Raw genomic sequence first — 18521 nt, 5'->3', positions numbered from 1 at the left:
TCCTTACTCTGCGTTTTGTCTTGAGCATATTGAATACAGAGAGAAGCTGCCCTACGGTTCACATCAAAATGTCACTCTCCTCATAATGTGCTGGCAGTTTGGCCTCTGTATCTGTTCGGGGGGAAGAGCAGCTGGGAGTGCTGTTATTACAAACTTTTTACTTAAAAACGAATGGTGATTAATTAGGAAAGACAGATCACTGCTTCCGCCTCTCTCCTTCTGTATCCCTCCTTTTTTTTTCTCTCCACCGAGGGGGCAGATGTTTATGAAGAGTAGATATTGCAGTGCAGCAAAGCCAAATATACAGCCTCGATCAGAGAGCAGAGCTGTTTCAAAGATGGTTTGATCTTGTTTAGATTTTGATAAACATGACCAGAATGTGAGCAGTCGTTCACATTACAGTATATCTGTGTGTGTGTGTGTGTGTGTGTGTGTGTGTGTGTGTGTGTGTGTGTGTGTGCTGATTATTTTACATGTAAACACGGGACCTGCTGTGTATCACTATTACAGCTTGTGTCAACATGTAAACATTGCACAGCATCAATCTTGCACTCAGCACAAGTGGACAGAGCTATTATGTTAAAAGCCTATTTGCCCGACATATTCTTACCAAAGATGGCCTCTCGCGGTGGGAGGAGTCTCATCCAGCGAGTATTGATAGGCTCATTGATTGATCGATGGTCCCCCGTGATTTATTGATTCATCTCGGTTCCAAATGAGCTACGAGTGCTTTCCTGCCCAGAGGAAAACAAGCACACTCTCACACAAGCCCTGTAATGAGAATTCACCGACTTATTTTGAGCCGCGCGGCACCACGTACATTTCCCCCTTCAAATCTGATCTGTTTTTTTTTTTTTTTTTTTTTGGAGGGAAGAGATGCGCTATATTTGAAATTGAAAATGAAAATTGTTGCATGGTGTTGTGCTGTGAGATTTAGAGAAAGATTCACTCAGGCAAAGCACTTTACCCCATCACTGTACAAAGTCAATCTCCTCCTCCCGAGGTTTTAAGAAGAGTTTCGGGGCGTCCTTAGGTAGTTAAAAGTGCATCGACTGTGGATGGGCGAGTGGGATGTGTAGATTAATGCAGTGGAAAGCCATCCCTCAAAGTGCTTAGAATAATTAGAGTCAGGCTTCCAACAGAATGGGCATGTCACTGGAGGAAATTGTATTTTTATTTACTGTGTCGGGTCTCCCTTGGCCTCCCTCTCGCTCTGTCTCTGCCTCTCTCCATTTGTATGGCGGCGCAGCTCGGTATTCAGGAGCCGGGTGTTTCTCAAAGTGTCTTAAAGGTGCTGTCAGCGCGCCGTGATGCATCTCTTGGATTTGTATCTCTGCGTGTTTCCACGTGTGGGCGCACACCATTTGTATTCAGCGCGGGCATTTGTATTCAGGAGTGGATCCAAGTTCTGTAGGTGTGCATATTCACCTGTGTATCAGAGCTCGCAACTATGGATGTAGATCTGCGGCATTAGCATGCGTTTCAACTTTTAAATGTGCATATATGCAAGAGCATGTGTTTTTCTTTATGATGCAGTAGTGGAAAGTAACTGACTATACTGACACAGGTACTGGGCGTAATGACAGCTCTAAAATTTCCATTTTATGTTTTTTTTCGATACACTACATTTCAGAACACAATGTTGCCTGTTTACTTTTACTCCACCACATTTATTGGACAGCTGCAGTCGCTAGTTACTTTGCACATCAAATAATTCATAATTTATTACACACTATACAGGAAATTCTGTGTACAAGAATATACGATGCCTTTAAGAAGTATTTTTAAGTATATCTGTTATTAATTTAGACCTCTTTTCATTTTAATTTGATGTTTCAAGACTAAAAAAAATGGGGAATAAACACTTATTACACACGCTATACACACTGAATCACTGTTGGTTTACAACTTCCTGGTAGAAACCCCTATGCGTCATGTACATATGTACATGCTGCATCGATCAGTTAGTGTGTGAGGTAAAGCGGTGAAAATATTCCAAATATTACATACACTTAAACTGATATAGATTTCTTTTTGGTGGCTAACATACATTTTGTTGCGGCCCTGTCCACAGCAGTGCATTGCTTAGCTTCCCTGCAGGTAGATTTGGTATATCAAAAATGAGCATGGTGTTTAACTATATATCTTTCAACATTACACTTACAGCTGAAAATGACCACAAAAATAAACACGTTTGCCTATTTCACATAACTCCGCAATTCAAAACAGCTGCCAGTTGTCTTCCTAGAAGTTCTAGCATGATGTCACAGTGTTTCGGTCTATACTATGATGAAAAAAAATCACTCTCAGTTGCTGACCATTGGATTGCACACTATATTCAACAATACATCATTGGAGTGCATTTAAAGGAGAATAATAATTCTCACGAGGCGTTTGGAAAGCAGTACAAAATGGTGAACACACTGTATTATTTAGGTGATACGTTGTTATTACGTTGTAGTGTTGTTGCCTAAAGGATCTGAATGCCTTCTCCACCACAGCCTCTGTGTGTGTGTGTGTGTGTGTGTGTGTGGCTGCATGTTGGCTCACACACCAAAGTGTTAAGGCATTTCCCATCTCAGTGCAGTGGACGCTGGTGGACAGCGAGGCGGGCCATTGATAAATTGATCACAGTGAAATTGTGGAGTAGTGAGACATTGTCTAAATCCCTCCCCCACCGCTGCACATCCCACGCATGCACGCACGCACACACACACACGCACACACACACACACACACACACACACACACGGCTCTGGCATCAATTATTGTGGATTGCGTGGTTGACAGAGTGTAAACCAGGTGCCAGCCCTCAATCCAATTAAAGAGATTTAATTGGAGAAAATAAATGGAGTGTGTCCACAAAGTGCTGGCCTACCCACATTTAGTATTTTTTTTTTTACCTCTTTTTTGTGAAAAGTAAGGTTTTGTTTATGAAAGAACGATTGAATCTAATAAAGCCTCAAGGCTGTTGCTTTTCCCAGACTGCCTTGCTCCACAGGTCAGTAATGCAAACAACCAATTTCTCCCGTCTGAGAGCTGTACTGGCATGTAGAAATGGGATTATTATCTAAAATGGGCCCAGCAGGTGTTTCTGTGATACAGTGTAATTTTAGGAGGGTGATAGTGTTTTGTGTGGTCCAGGCTTAAATTCCCAGAGATGCTTTTAAAAAGGAACGCACAACAAATAAGTTAGGAAATCCGCCACTCCGGCCCATTAGCATTATCAACACACATCAGGCGTCATAGCGGGGCTGTTTCCTGGACCGACTTCCTGTGCGTCAACGAGCGGACTGTCTGCAGTTGTCAGCAATCACAGTTTGAGGAGTTCGTTGAGCTAAAGAGATTCGTCTGAAGCGGTCAGGTAGTGCTCACGGTGGTCCCGACTTTTCCACACCTAGCTCTTTTCTATCCAAATTTGTCCCCGGGGATAACAGAGTGTGGCTCATCCCCGTCGCCTGCCACCCCCCTCCACTCCTCACAAGGGACAGACATGCATAATTCAGGATTGTTATCCGTCTGCTGCTAACCTCCTTCTCCCCCCATACACACACGCACACACACACACACACACACACACACGTACACACATGCACACAGATCTGCAATGAAACAGTCTGACTGCACATCAATGATTCACCAGACAGCACCCCCTCCCCACCCCCCTCCCCTCCGTTGAGGGAATCATATGGAGCCGACAGGGACTCCACAAGCATGCAACTCCCTATAATTGGTATGAAAAAAGGGTGAGCGGGAGAAATGCTGTATCAGGAATCTGGCGAGAGCAGCATAGGTGTTCAAACAGCCATTCAGCAGTGTCAACCAGCAGATGGGCGACTGGGTGCGCGCGTTGGCCCACTCGTTAGCCACCGGGAGAGGAATCAGGGAGAGGAAGTGAGAGGCGACGCAGCGCCAAGGGTTTTAAGAGGGAGAAACACTTCAGAGTTTGGATTCATCTCTGTGAAGAAGACAGATTTTAACTGTCTGAAATGCAGCAGCACTGGGACTGGAGACAGTTGCCTTAGCCTTCCTTAAAAAAAGAAAAAAAGAAAAAAAAATCCCTCCCAGCTTCCTGCTGCGAGCATCTCTGTTTCCCCAGGTTGCCCCTGCCTCTTTATCCTCTAAGTTCTCTTCCTCTCTTTCTCACCGCGCTCACCTTTTTCTTTCTCAGACATCACAGGAACAAATCAGCAGACAAGCGATTGTACAAGTTTTCTCAAGCTTTCAAGAATTACCACCATTTCATCATGGATAATCACAGTTAATAACCCTTCTCATTAAGGAGACGAGAATCACGGGTCATTAATATTGTTAATATCTTCTCCCTTTCCTTCTCTTCTATCTCTCTTATTCCCCCTCTCTGCGTGCCAGAGGGAGTGGAAACAAAAGGATGACTAAAAAAGAGCTTAGCGCGACAGTGATTAACCGATAGGGGTAGATGGACTGTGATGAATCAAAGTTATCTCTCAAATCTTAATAACTGGAATTAGCCCCTGATTAGATGAGCTTTGGCTACAGCAGGGAGTAGTCGGCATTTTCACTTCAAAGAATCCCGCACATGTAAACCTGTTCCCCCTTCCACTGCAGAGCAAAGCCAAAAAAAAAAAGGAAAAAAGATTCAGTGAGGCAAATAGGCCAATGGAATAAATTACAAAGGGGGTCAAAAGAGAGCTGTGAGAATGAGGAAAGGCAGAGATAACATAAACAACAACGTTACACCTGTTCTCCCAGAATTTGGTCATTGTCGCGCCTTTTTTCCGGTTTATCTCTCTCTTTCAGTTTTCCTCTTCGTCTAACATGCTCGGGGTCCAGTGGGAGGTGTCAGAGTCTCTGTGACAGGGTCATAATGACAGTGGCACTCTCCTTCATTTGCATATGTTTGCCATTGTCACAGCGGTCAAGGAATGTCATGTCGAGATTCCTGCATGCTTAAGTAATGGCATGTTGTCCCCACGAGGAACTCTTGCCCCCGTATCATAATCCCAGCATGCATAAAAGAGAAAAAAAGACTGAATTAACATGACAATCAGCTGATTCTAAAACAAATGTTGGCATTTTTATCCCCTGCAGAATTTTAAAAGACTCATCTGTAGTCAGAGGATCAGTACGCTGGCATGACGACACTATGGGATTGATTTACGGGTTTATATGACCAGAATGACAGAACATCCCACTGTTCAGTTATCAGTTTTCATTTGGTTCAGGTCTTTATCTTAGTGATCAATAGCAATCTCAAAGAAGTCGTTCAGTTTGGAGGGTTTCTAATAGAATGTATGTCAATATCACTTTGTTCAGACAACTTCAGAAGAAGAAAACACAGAGAAAAAAAGTAGATGAAAAAGTTCTTTGGTGTGTTTCTGATGGGGTCAAAGCAGCACAGTGTCTGTTCTCACTAATAAACGAGTCTAAACACCAAACTGGATGCATCCCACAAGTTAATCCAAATTTTGACACCCAGTCTGGAGTAATTAGTCCCAGATGTAAATATCTGTTATGCAACAAAAGCAGCAACAGCACTGAAACAGACAATTATCTCCTCTTATGGCGTTGGCAAAATGCTATGAGTCTAACCATGTGTAACTGATGGCTTTTTCACAGGGCCTCCAGGCTTATTTGGATGTGCTTTTGCTTCTTTATTTATTTATCTGCGCTTTTACCATGCAGAGCCCGAGCCCAGACGGAGCTGTGGCTGAGACAGACAGGTTCATTACATGTCACCGGAGTTCAAAGTGATCCTCTGTCTACTCTGTTTATTAAGTGGCGCTCCAGCGTCTCTGAGGTATAGTAACACTCGCAGTCGCACCGCTAAGCGCAGTCCCATCTCGGTTGCAAGGCTCCGTGTGCAGCGCCTCCGCTGCAACGTAATGAAGAAATCAGCAAGGGATTGAGGAAAATGAACTCTCTTTCTAATACCTCCATCCAAGGCCGCGGAGCAAATAAGTGCTCCCAATAACGAGGAAAAATCACGTTAGAGGGGATGAAACATATGTGACATGTGAAAACGATTAAGCCTCTCGGAAAAGAGCGGCAGAAACATGCCCGAAATCTAAATTGACTCGGACGCGGAGCGAAGACACCGAGTGTTTATTTCCATGAATTGATTTTTCCACAAATGAGGTGGAAAAATGGAAAGACGGGAGTTTGCAAGGGAGGAAATGTGAGACAAAACAATAACCCTCTCCCCAGCCTATTTGAAATCATAAACCTACTGTAGTGGTGAGGAAGACCGGGGTGTTGTTGAAGTGGGGGTGTGTTGTGAATCTGCATCAAATTGGGCTGCTTCTGCACATCTCCCCGCTCCCTCTCTCTCTATCCCTCTCTCTCTCCCGACATGCTGCTGTAATTGGTTGACTAGGGGGAGGGGAATAGCCGCTGCACCAAATATGTGCCTCATCATGAGAAACTCAGCTGAAGGTGTTTTGTTTTTGTTGTTGTTGTTTACCTCTTCTGAGTTTCTCTTTTCTGGCTCACCTTGGATTCACTGTGTGGCATGTGGTTGTAATTAACACATGCTGCAGCCTCTGGTGAGTGTTAACAGAGAGACTTGGAGTAAGATCATGTGGCTTGCCTAATTAAAATGGACCCGGCTAGACAGCCTTTATTTATGCGCCTTCAAGACAAAATGAATGCCAGTTGCCTGTGGAAATCATCTCAGGCCGTCTTTTCGCCTGCCTGCCTGACTGTCTGTGTGCAGGGCACAATTAACTGAGCATCAGCAGCAGAGCCGGGGACAACAAGAGGCTTTCATGCAGCTGGCTGAAAACCACTCAGTGTTTCGTTTGTGTTGCATCAACTGATTGCCGTACGTTGGCCTCCGCTCAGCTGCATTACACTTTTCACTATAAACTCTGCTCGGCTTGTGCTGTGACGGCCCTGCGGGATTTGTCACAAGTTTGCCACAGTCACTGTCAGGAGGTCATTAAAACCAAATGAGCATTGTTCTAGAGAGGAACCCTCAGCGCATGATGCTGTGGTTGAGACAAGAACAATTTCACTACACTGAAAAGCTTAAGATTCACTTAGAAAATGTTATGTCATCTGTAATCTGACAAAGCAAGAAGCTTGTGTACATTTTCCATGAAGGAATGAGGCAGTGATGCTTTATGTTAAGTCAACATTTAACTATTTGTGCAATGCAGCTCTGCTCATAAATCTCGTCGAATTGCCTAGTGTATAGAATCAGGAGGAACTGCTCGAGACTATTAGTGTCATACAGTAGGAGCTGTGTAAAGTAGGAAGGCCTTCGCTGAAAAATGATCCAAGCTGCGTGTGACCGAGCTGAAGCCATAAAGCTGCCCACTCCATCACGGCAGAGATCGCTGAGATTGATCAGCCCGCTCCCATTTGAGTGATTTCCCTCCGGATTCAATGCAACGCAATTAGTCGCCTGCTGTATTTTGCCTTTGCGTTGCTCTCTGACCCTCCGTCGGCACGTATGAGTCAGTGGAGCACTCTGCCGATATGAGTTCCTCCTAACAGCTCCTGTATTTGCACAGCCCATCTCCACTTGGCCTCTCAACACCGTCCCTCCCAGCGCCACTAAAGAGGATCACGGATCGCTGGCGAGCGGCCAAGACGTTGTACCTGCTGAGATGGAATATAGCCTTGACCATGTATACTGGGGTTAGCACCAGTGAAAGTCTGTGTCTCTCTCTGAATGCTGGATGCAGGGAGTTTCTCTCAGACTGCCAGCCTCAGCAGTGGGCATTGCCACAAGGCCTCCCTGACCTCGTTGGCTCCTGATGCTGACTGTAAAAACAAAAACTCTGCTCCAAAAGTGATCTCCTTAAGTAAGGATGTCCAATCCAATTTTACACAAGGAGAGTGCTTAAGATTAGAGATAGTGTTTTTTATTGTGCTCTTCAGTAATAGGAGTAGAAAGGGTGAAAGGAGAGATGGAGGGAAGGAGGGAGGGAGGAATGGAAAGGATGGGAGATCGATAAAGGCTGCTCTCTCTGGTTGCCTTTATTCTTTGTCGTCGTGTCCGTGGAGACGAGGTTTAGGCGTCTCATGGCAGCAGGCCATGTAAGGGGGGCATTAAAGTGCCGCAAAGGGACCTGCTCTTTTCCCATAAACAGGCCTGCAGGTAGAGAAACACTTGCAAGGATCCCAATATAACGAGGAGCCGTAGCGCTCGTTCGCGGCCATAATGAACAGCAGTCTCTTTCAGTGGAATGAGATGTGCTGTGTACCTGACTGGTTTGTCATGGAGGGCTTTTCATTAGGCACCATGGATTATCTTGACGACGACGAGTCAGCCCCAGCAGAAAGGGCGCACGGTCGCACTGGGGCTAGCACAACTCCCCTGATTTGCACGGGCCTTTTTTCTTCTCCCAGTTCATTTCCAGTCGAATAACTCGTTTGTCACATACATCAGAGGAAGGCGAAGATCATACGAGAGCCAGCGTTACTTTGTGTTTCACTAATGAGGCCTGTACTCTCCGCCTCCTTGCTTTTGCCTTTCTGCTTTTTGAAACAGCAACGACATGGTGCTACAACGCTTAAGTAGTTTTCTTTCTCCAATACTGAGCTCTAGGCTGTTATCCTGTTTGTGTGTCACTTGGCTCCGTCTCAGTCCTTTGCACTTGTTTAAGGCTCAAACCGCTACAGACCTGACACAGATACACTGGCCCAGTGTGCCCTGTGTGCATAACCATTCAGATTCTGACTGACCCGAGCACAGAGGGAACACTCGAAGGCAGATGATGATTTAGCAAGTTTAGTAGAAGACGTCATGACAGATGCAGAGCCGAGGCATGAAGAAGATAAAGAACAGTGTCCAATACTTGCTAGCGAGGAAAGTAAACTAAATCACAGATTTCCCTAAACCAAGCAACTGTCAAATAAATAGCTGAAGAAACTGGAAGCAGAAACTCTCTTACAACTTGCTCATCAGAAACAGCAGACAGAATAAAGCACCAAACAAAATGTGATTTTCATTTTATGACCACACAAGGATTCACAGAGAACAAGCTAAGAATACAGTCAACACTAGCTGCTGATCAATGCCTCAGTCCAAGTCTACACACAGTGTGATTGTTAACATGTTAACATGTTTACACTAGTGTCCTGAGTTTAAGTCTAATCCTGGTTTGATCATTTCTTGAGTATGATTTTAACATAGTACACAAGGGAACATGGTTTTCCAGCTCTGTGTGGGCATGATTCCAACATTGTCCAGGATTTTGACTGTCGGCCCTGGTACACCTCTCAGCTGCTTTATCATTTTTGTTCCAACTGAGTACCCTCAACAGTTGGGGGGCAAACCTCTTTTGGTCTCAAGCTACCAGGACACTAGTAAAGAATGAAAAGAGCAACAATACTATTTATCTTCAGATGCTTACCTTCATTTCAACACGCAGTCATTTTTTGTTTTATCATATTGACTTGAGAGCACACCTGTGCACATGGCAGTGGTGTGAAACCCAAAATAGCACTGTGTTGGTGGAGACATGTTGCTTCAGGTACCAGTTAGAAGATGAAATATGGCCCAGGAAGTCCAATTTACGGCTGAGCAACATATCAATATTCTGACGATATCATGATATGACACTGGATATAATCTTAGATTTTGAATAGCATAATATTGTCAGCGTTGTCTTTTTCTGGTTAGTAACACATGGTGTAAACTCATTATCTCATCGCCCAGCTGCAGTCCAATTTATATGATACATCCATGAGTATAAAGGTGCATCAGATGGCAAAACACTGCACTGCTGTTTGAAATACAGTGAACACAATTTTACAACCCACTGCGACAAACATTTTATCTTCAGTCTCCCCAGTGAGGTACACATTAGAGAACACAGCTGACATCAGAAAGTAATCTACCAGCAATATATGCCTGCATGAATTTGATTGGACAAAGCAGGGCATTGCAGGATGAATGCCTTACGGCAAAGGTTGAGACAGGTTCAACCTTTTTGCAGCGTGACCCTGCGTTGTTTTGCCCGAGGCCTCTGCATTGAGACCTTCACTCCTAATGAGGAGTCTGTGTTTTTGCCTAAGGTGCCACAGGATCCAGGATTAAATCAGAATAGCCGAGCTAGCATAATGAGAATTCCCCAAACTAGGATAAAGGTACCTCCTGCATTCTGAAACCAGGATTTGTTACATGATGGTGTTTTCCTGATCATAACCTGGGAATTAGTGTAAACACACTCGGTAACACTAATCAAGACCGTGGGTCGCGATCTTGACAGTGACTTAATAAAAGACATAACTGGAGCTTTGATCTCCTTAATGACATGAGCAGTGTTTGAAGTACAGTAGAGCACAGCACCTCTGTGTTTCCAGGCTGCTGAACGTGTTGATGGGTTGCTCGGGCTGGTTAAAAGGAGGACACAGGATCTGGTAGTACTTTCAGCTGTCATACCAGGAGGTGCATCTTTTTTTAGGTAACCAACCCCATTCTCCTTTTAAAATGGGCGCTTAGAAGTTGAAAATTGCCAACATCAAGAGCTTCCTTGAATTAGGATGCCCTGCAATGCAAGTGTGTTATATAATGCCATGACTGGAGGGAGAGGAAAAGTAGAGCACAGGGGTAGAGATTAAAAAAGTTTCTGCATAAAAAGAGAGGGGGGAGGAAGAGATGAGCATGAAAGGGAAAGGGGGGAGGAGGGATTGAGGGAGAGACAGAGGAGATAGAAATACAGTATAATGAAACAGAGAAGGGGGATTAGGTCAGGCAGGAGCGAGGGTCCACTCCGACAGCGGGTGCAGCCTTGAGGCCCCGCAGGCTGCAGGAAGCTGGTCAATCCCTCTCCTCTCTCAAGGCTTCTCTCTTTTTTCATTTAGATAATGGAGCATTTCCTTAATTGGCAGAGCACAGTTTAGGCCGAGGTTTGTTTGCCAACACGTCAGAGTAGAATTATTTCCACTACATTTACAGCATAGTGTTGCTCAGCTCTCTCATTAAAACCACAGCCTCTTCTTGCCCAGATAGAGCTTTCTGTGGAAGTCTGCAGAAAGAGGCCAAACACCACAGCAGCAAAAAAAAAAAGAATATAACACATTTATCTCCTATCTCACCATCCCCAGCCAGCTTGTAAAGGAAGAGACAGAAACTTCTCTATCTGTTTACTGTTATTGTTTTTCTCCAATCATAAACCCTTACTTCTGGCTGCCGTCGTGTGCCTTTTCCTCCTTTTCTCTTATCAAAAGAGTTATGCATTGAGCTCGCATGATCTGTATCTTTAAATTTGATTGAGGGTATTTGCAGGGGGTGTTATTGGATTTCAGTGTTATTGTCTCACCTTTTCCCTCTGTGTTTTTAATGTTGGGATGGATATCCGCTCCAGCAGCACTGATCTCACTGTTCTGCTCATTAGTCTTGGATTCGCAGAGCCTAGCGCTTCGCAACAATAAGACATGCACTTCTGTAGTCCAGCTATTACTGAGTTTAACAATGTGCACCAGCCAGAAAAGTCCATTATTTCTGCAGCTCATCATCTCAAGCATCCACACGAGACAAAGGGTCTGTGAAACTGCTTCATTGCAAAGGGCCATCTATCACTTAAGTCAGGAGCAGAGACTAAAAAACATATGTGGTGCAGATACCACATACTGTGTGCTCTGTAAAAGCATATGGAAGAATAGGAGTTTTAAGAAAAAGACTGCGGCTTGGTTTCAAACTTATTTTAGGGGACCAACTTAGAGTATTTAAAACTGTCAGGTCCAAAAAGGTGGCATCAAATTATTGGTCACATTCTAGTTTACTTATTCTTTTATTGGAAACTTCCCGATTTTGCTTGTGTTAGGTGTAATATTACGTTGCCAAGTGCTTGTAGTTCTTGTACGGCTACTTCAAAATTGAACCTGGGTGCATTTGAGATTTCAAAGAGGTATGGAAGAGGCACCAGATAAGTATCCTTATTTCAGCACCTGTTATGAAAAATTCCAAATAATACTCGAGAAACAAAGGCAGGGATAGTGAGCGGTAGGAGAGCTCATAAAATGAGACACAGGTTAATGTTTAAAGTAGGAAAGTGGAGCTCAGAGAGGGAGCAGCTGCTAGTTTAACAGACCTGTCATTGGAATCAAAGGCCCTAATCAAAATTTTATCAATTAATTGATCTTTCCTCTTGTGCTTTGCCACGAGTGCAATTGAGATTCCCCCTGACTCTTGCCCCTCCAACAGCGAGCCATGCTCTACAACATAAACTGTGTTCATTAGCAATGATCAAGGAATTCTCTAATCTGAGCTGAGATATGATATGATGGCTGTTTCCCCCTGACTTAGTTAGTTTGCAGGACAACTCTCCCCAGTCGCCTTCCGAACGGCACTGGTGAACTTGCACGTCTTTCATGCTGCTCGTAGGAGTCAAACAATGTACTTCACTTTAATCTCAACTGAAGTTCTAACGCTTGCCTCCTGTTGTGCGTGTCTCGCAGGGTAACCAAGAGGCCACCAACCCCCCAGAAGCGATGGCCCAGCCGTACACCCCAGCCCAGTACCCACCTCCCCCACAGAATGGCATCCCCGCAGAGTTTGCGGCACCACACCCGCTCCCAACGCAGGACTACACCGGGCAGAGCCGGGTTCCTGAGCACGCCATGACCCTCTACACGCCCACACAGACGCACAGCGAGCCGGCTGGCACTGACAACAGCACGCCTGCCATCACCGCCACCACGACCGCACCGGTCAGTGTCCTTCATCATCTGCAAACACTGTTCTCAACACGCTGTCAGCAAGTAAAATATATTACTATCACTTTTTTTACCTTTTATTTTCTTTTTTAAGTTGACATTAATAATGCTTAGAGAAAAAAGTATACTGTACTGTTCTGTATATATATGTCAATTTAACATTGCCAAATTGTGATTTTTGCCATTAAAGGGATAGTTCAGCTCTTTTGAAATGGGGTTGTATGAGGAATTTACCCATAGTCAGTGTATTACATATACTACATGGTATTTGGAACACCCCCAAGTTGGAGAAGCAGGCAAGTCTAATGCCACATAAGCTAAGCAATGTACTGCTGTGGATGAGGGAAGCAGCAAAATGTATTTTTGCCACCCACTGCATTGAGAATATTTTCACTGCTTTACCTTAACGCAGATTGCCTGAGTTGCTGGTCCATAGCTGCCTCGGTTAGTGAGTTTATTTGTGTTATTGTGTGACTTTGGTGAATTGGATCTAACCCTTTTAAGTCAAACAATAACACAAACTAACCAATTGAGGCAGCAGCAGACCAACAGGTCCTGTGTACAGCGATTTTAAATTGCCGTTTTCCTCAATTGAGTCTGGCTTTGAGGAGAGCGATATAACGGCTTCAGTTCCCCATCTGAAATCGTCATCTGAAGGCAAGGTAAAGCATGGAAAACATTCTAAATATAGCGTACACTTAAACTGATATTGATTTTTTTGAGGTGCCTAAAATACCTTTTACTCCTGCCTCCATCCACAGCAACACATTGCTTAGCTTCTGTGGTGGTACTCCTGTCTGCTTCTCCAAAATGGGGGCACTGACAGCCATCTACTGTATGCAATACACTGACTATGGATAAGTACCAAACCCAACCCTAAGCACTTCAAAAGATGTGAAATATCCCTTTAAAGGTATACTATGCAGGATTTTAGGTTACTGTGTGTAAACATGCTTGTCAGCATACGTGAGAGTAAAGCCAACCCCAGATTCACTCTGGTTTGGCGTTTCGCCTCACTACATTTGCGTTTTTTGGTGCTGTGTCTCTTGGATACCTCCGGCTTATGATCTAGCATGTAGTTGCTACCTTTATTGTAAAGGCCTGACCCTATGTGTTCATACATTGTTTTTAGGAAAGTCCTGCATAGTATATCTTTAACAACGGAGTCAAGTCAACATGAAGGTGGCTTCTGTCTCACACCAGTTTGAGACAAAGACTAAATCTTCTCATTTCCTGGTACATGTTTCCCCTCCCTGACTGTTGTTTTCCTTAAGAAAGTCTCTTATTGTTCTTATACTTGTTCTCCTCCTATTGTCTGCCATTGCCTAAAGCCTGAAAGCTTCAGCACCATTTGTGCTGGAAAAAATATCCACTCTTTCTGTTCTGTGCCATAGAGCAACACCACTCTGTGTTGTACAGAAACTAAGAACATTTACAGATTTGTAAAGGGTTGCTCTCAATGTTAAAAGCAGTTTAAATGATACACACGGCATCTTCCCATCAGTTCAATAGTGTATAGCATTAACATTCCCACGCAATTAAAATGGCAATGAATTAATAATAATTGCAGTATTAATTATACATTAAATACATCATAATATTATACAGTTATTCATGATTTTCACCAAGGTATGTCAAAAAAGACTTAAAGAGAAATAATTATGGTCCTTCTATTTTATCCAATGTATATTTAAATGTACAAGTGTAGCTTCATAACATTTACCGAGAGTTGCATTTGGAGCCCATCTGAGCCCCCACCCTGGACACATACAGTTTTAAAGTGATTTTTCAATTTTTATTTTTTATTTCAGTTGACAGTTTGGATATTCTCTGCATCACAAACATGAGAAAATGACCTTTCTTAGTAAAAAGTGAGGGTTGAGAGTAAAAGTAATACTGGGAGTGAGTATAACAGCACTAATCATTAGTAAGCAGCAAGACTTTGATGTCATGGCAATGCTTTGTGCTTGACGTAGGAGGTGAATTTGGTTGAAAATATGCTCATAAAATGAAAGTGCATTTCTGAAGAGCCATTTGGGGCTCTCTAAAAAACATGTAAGCCTGCGCTGTTTTATTTATTTGCGTGAAGGAGATGTGACATGCTGTAGACATGAATGATTCAGGATCTCTGAAACGAGGACACGCCCTTCTCCCCTGATCTTTGCAGTCAGTTAAAGCAGCAGAAGAAAGATGCAACTTTCTCCACCAGCCAAAGCCAACTGCCGCTCAGTCAAATCAGCAAATTATTTCTAACTGCATCCAAATGCAAATGTTTGAGACATTTTTTTAGACATAAGATATTATCTACTGTGTGACTGTGCCAGGACCTGATTATACTCCTTCTTTTACTTCTTCTCCCCTCACCATAAGATTGCAGATGTTTAAAGTATTGGCACTCCTCGTGGAAAACAAACCCCTGGCAATGCTGCATGTTGAGATACACGGCTTGGGACTGAGTGAAATTCTAAATTATGTATTATACATTTTATTCTTGTGTACTGATACTCTGATATGAAATACCTTGACCTGGGATTTACCTTCACAAGAGGGAGATGCAGATAAAAGGGAGGACGACTTAGCTCCAAACTTTAGAGACGTGTCTAGAAAGACGGATAATGCTGGCAGAGATGAAAAAAAATAAGACCTTCAGACCTTCTTTTCTCCTTTAGCATGAAAACACCTGCTGGGAGAGGTCACGGCGAGGCCACAGCCCTCCTGAGAGGGATCTGGGTCACTCATAAAGAGCATTGTTAATAACTCCATTTGCCGAGCCTCACAATTACCACACGGCTACGGACATTTGGTGGCAGAAAAGTGCTTATACGGCAGAAGCAGAGCCATAGCATCGCACAGCGCATTATAGTCAGCCTGTAATGTAGCAATGTTTGATTTGAAGATTTGTGTGACGCTCTCCAACTGCTCCATGGTTATGCGCCGCACTTACAGTAATGGCTGACACACAAGAGAGTTTAAAGTGAGGAGAGACTTGGCAGGAGGTTCAGCCTCCTCCTCCTTCCTCTTCCCCCCTCCGACACTGTACACCACTCCTCCACTTGCTATCTCTCACTGTCTCCTCTCTCCCTCTCTCTCCATTTCGCATTTGATTTCATTTCATCTGCTCACCCGCTGTGAAGAAAGCCCAGAGATGGTGGCCATGGAGAGATGAGAGCTCGCCTTGCTTTCCTTCATGCTTCTCCCCTCTTGCGCCGTCCCTGCTTTCCTCCATCGTCATTCTCTGCATCCACACTCTCCCCACTTCCACCCATCTTTTCTCAGGGAGGACAGAGGGATGAGATTAGTGGGGTGTAAACAGAGAGTCTAATCCTCAGGGGCCGCTGGTGTAGTGTCGCCCACCGCTGAGTTCCCCAGCTTTAATGACAGACCCAGCCTGTTTGCTCTGGGTGCCACAGACGGGCCCGGGTGCCTTTGATTAGGGCACCCTGCAGAAACACAGATTGAGGGAGCAGATCAGCTACTCACTGCGACTCTCCCTCCCCCTCCCCCTCCTCCCTAGGCTCGACTCTGCTGCGCTCAGCTTCTCTACCCCACGAAGACGCTTTACTCTGCACATCTTCTCGACTTAAAGACTTAAAAAGAGTCAAGAGAGAGTGAAAATTCAGTGAAACGTATGGATTCTGTGTGAATTCCCTGCAGAGAACGGAGAGTGTGTATGTTTTAATGAGGCACAGGGACTCTCTTTGCCTCTCCTCTCTGTTTCTGTCTGTGTCTACCAGTCCCCTGTCTATACTGGGAAGGTGGCGTTGTCCAGAGCCAGACCTCTGGGACCTCGCTCTGTGCCATGTTCAAACAAGCGGACTTGAAAGCAGGCGACTTGAGGAAGAGAGGCAGCCCCCAACTTTTCTCCAAATCCTTAGAGATGAGGGTAGCAGAGGGCTGCCAGGGAGCTCTGCTGGAGAAAAAAAAACTGAGCTCGTTATCTGGCTCAGTTCAAATAGTCTGAGGTTTGGTTGAATTTCATGAGTAATCATTCTCTTTTCAGATAACAAATTAAGGCAGTGGCGTTAGGGCAGCACTCAATTCCAGATTTTTCACAGCCCGTGTCAGCGGCATGAAGACTTTCCAAAGGGTATTCTGGGGGACTGTGATAACATAGACACACACACACACCAACACACAAGGGCATGTAGAAAACACGGGCGAGCACATGCAAACATTCATACATACACGCGCACACACTCTCCTCTCTCGTGGGCCATGTTTAAGGGATTGAGGCTCCACCAGGGTGTAGCTTTCAGAGGCGGTGCTGATGGCAGCATCTAGGCCGCCATTAAAAAGAGGATGACTGTGTTATCTGGAAGTGGGAGGAGCCACTGATATTCCACCACTGTAAACTCCCATTTTAAAGGTATAGATATCTGCAATGCCTTCAACATATAAAACCTCTCCTAGATAATTTAACAGATAGGGCTGGTGTCATTCTGTATATTTATTATGATCAAGAAATCTCATGAAAAGCCCAAAGTAACAATGTGTTAGTCTGCCTCTTAAAATTTCTGACTTCTCTACCCTCTAAATATTAAAAAACAGCTCACAAATAAGTACTTTCATTTTCAAAAAATAGTCTCAGTTATTTCCTAAAACTCAAAAGTCACTAGTTTTTATTAAACAGACAGGTGGAAATAGTTCTTTTGTTTTGGGACTATTTTCTGTGTGGATTAAGCCACATTTGGTGTTTTAGTGAGTGTTTGGGGCAGCAGGACAGTGTTTGTGTTCATGGTAATGAAGGAACATGTCACCCAGTGCAACAGTGTGGCTCACTGATGTGTTTCTGAAAACAGCAAGGCTCTGTGGCACAAAGGAAGAAGATATATCAGGCTTTGATACACAGATAATTGTTGTTAGTGGAATCAGTGCCTTGGTCTTTTGATGTCATGTGTTGACTATAAAAACAACAGAAGAATATCACCAGTTATTATTTGGAGATACTATGGCTTAATGGTATGTCCATCAGTTTTAATTGTTTTAAAATTGTTTTTTGCACTGAAACTATGTTTTTTTCTATCATCTTAGCATGGAGTATCCTCCACTTAAATACTACGATACCCATAAACCCTAGCCCCTTTGCTAAAAGAGCCTGTCATTCCTTGTTGCAGCTGTAACCAAAACCAGAATCTGACATTTAATGGAGCTCTATATGATAATCAGAGCGTATCTAAGATTCAGAGGTTGTGTGCACATAGCTCTCAACATGGAAGTGGCTGAGCTAGCAGCTAACAGTGCTAACAATGGCAACAGTCCTTGCAGAGCTATTGGTGTTAACTGGGGGGGGGCAGAGTGTGGATGAAATGCTTCTGCAGCAACGCCATCCCAGTATCAACTCTGACTGCCGTATGAGCGCAGTGCATAGCGGCAGCGATTAGCGAGCCATTAGGAAACACACACACACAGGACTCATGCACACAAGACCAGCTACTACAACAAAGTACAGAGAAGTTTGGATTACAACACACACAGAAGTAGCATGACTTCATTCTCTGCTCAGGATGCCATTACTCCACTATGTCTCTCCATAGCAAATAGTGGTTTGCTGCTATATTGATGCTCTGTATATTGTAAAGAGCTCCTTTAAGCTCACTAATGCTTCTTACCGTAATGTACCTGTAATTGACTCCTCCTTTAGTTTATTTTTATCTGCACTTTTAATCATAGAACCAGATATTTTCTAATACAGTTGCTAATCTTTTGTATTGATGATTAAAGTAGGAGAGTTTAATGTCTATCCAAGCTGTATTGGTGCTTCAACTGTCAATCACCTAAAATTGTCTACACAGAAAATGTTACAGTTCAGCACTGTCACCTGAATGCCAAAAATAACTTGTCTACCTTTCGGTATTTTATATGAATCAGGG

The 18521-nt window shown here is 43.9% G+C and overlaps 1 protein-coding gene across 15 annotated transcripts in view; it reads left to right on the top strand.

Moving 5' to 3' along the window:
• Positions 1-18521, top strand: part of LOC125879676 (RNA binding protein fox-1 homolog 3-like) — a 574563-nt gene that overhangs the window by 510940 nt on the left and 45102 nt on the right. For 13 of the 15 annotated variants that reach the window (XM_049561655.1, XM_049561666.1, XM_049561662.1 and 10 more), the window contains one exon: positions 12394-12696. In XM_049561655.1, coding sequence (XP_049417612.1) covers positions 12394-12696 — 303 coding nt within the window. The remainder of the gene's footprint in view (positions 1-12393; positions 12697-18521) is intronic. The other 2 variants (XM_049561656.1, XM_049561669.1) reach the window with 1 other exon arrangement.

This window comes from Epinephelus fuscoguttatus, linkage group LG19 (genome assembly GCF_011397635.1).
Source record: "Epinephelus fuscoguttatus linkage group LG19, E.fuscoguttatus.final_Chr_v1".
NCBI classification, from domain to species: domain Eukaryota; kingdom Metazoa; phylum Chordata; class Actinopteri; order Perciformes; family Serranidae; genus Epinephelus; species Epinephelus fuscoguttatus.
Note: the sequence above shows the minus strand (reverse complement) of the source record. Positions and strands in the feature narration are given on the sequence as shown.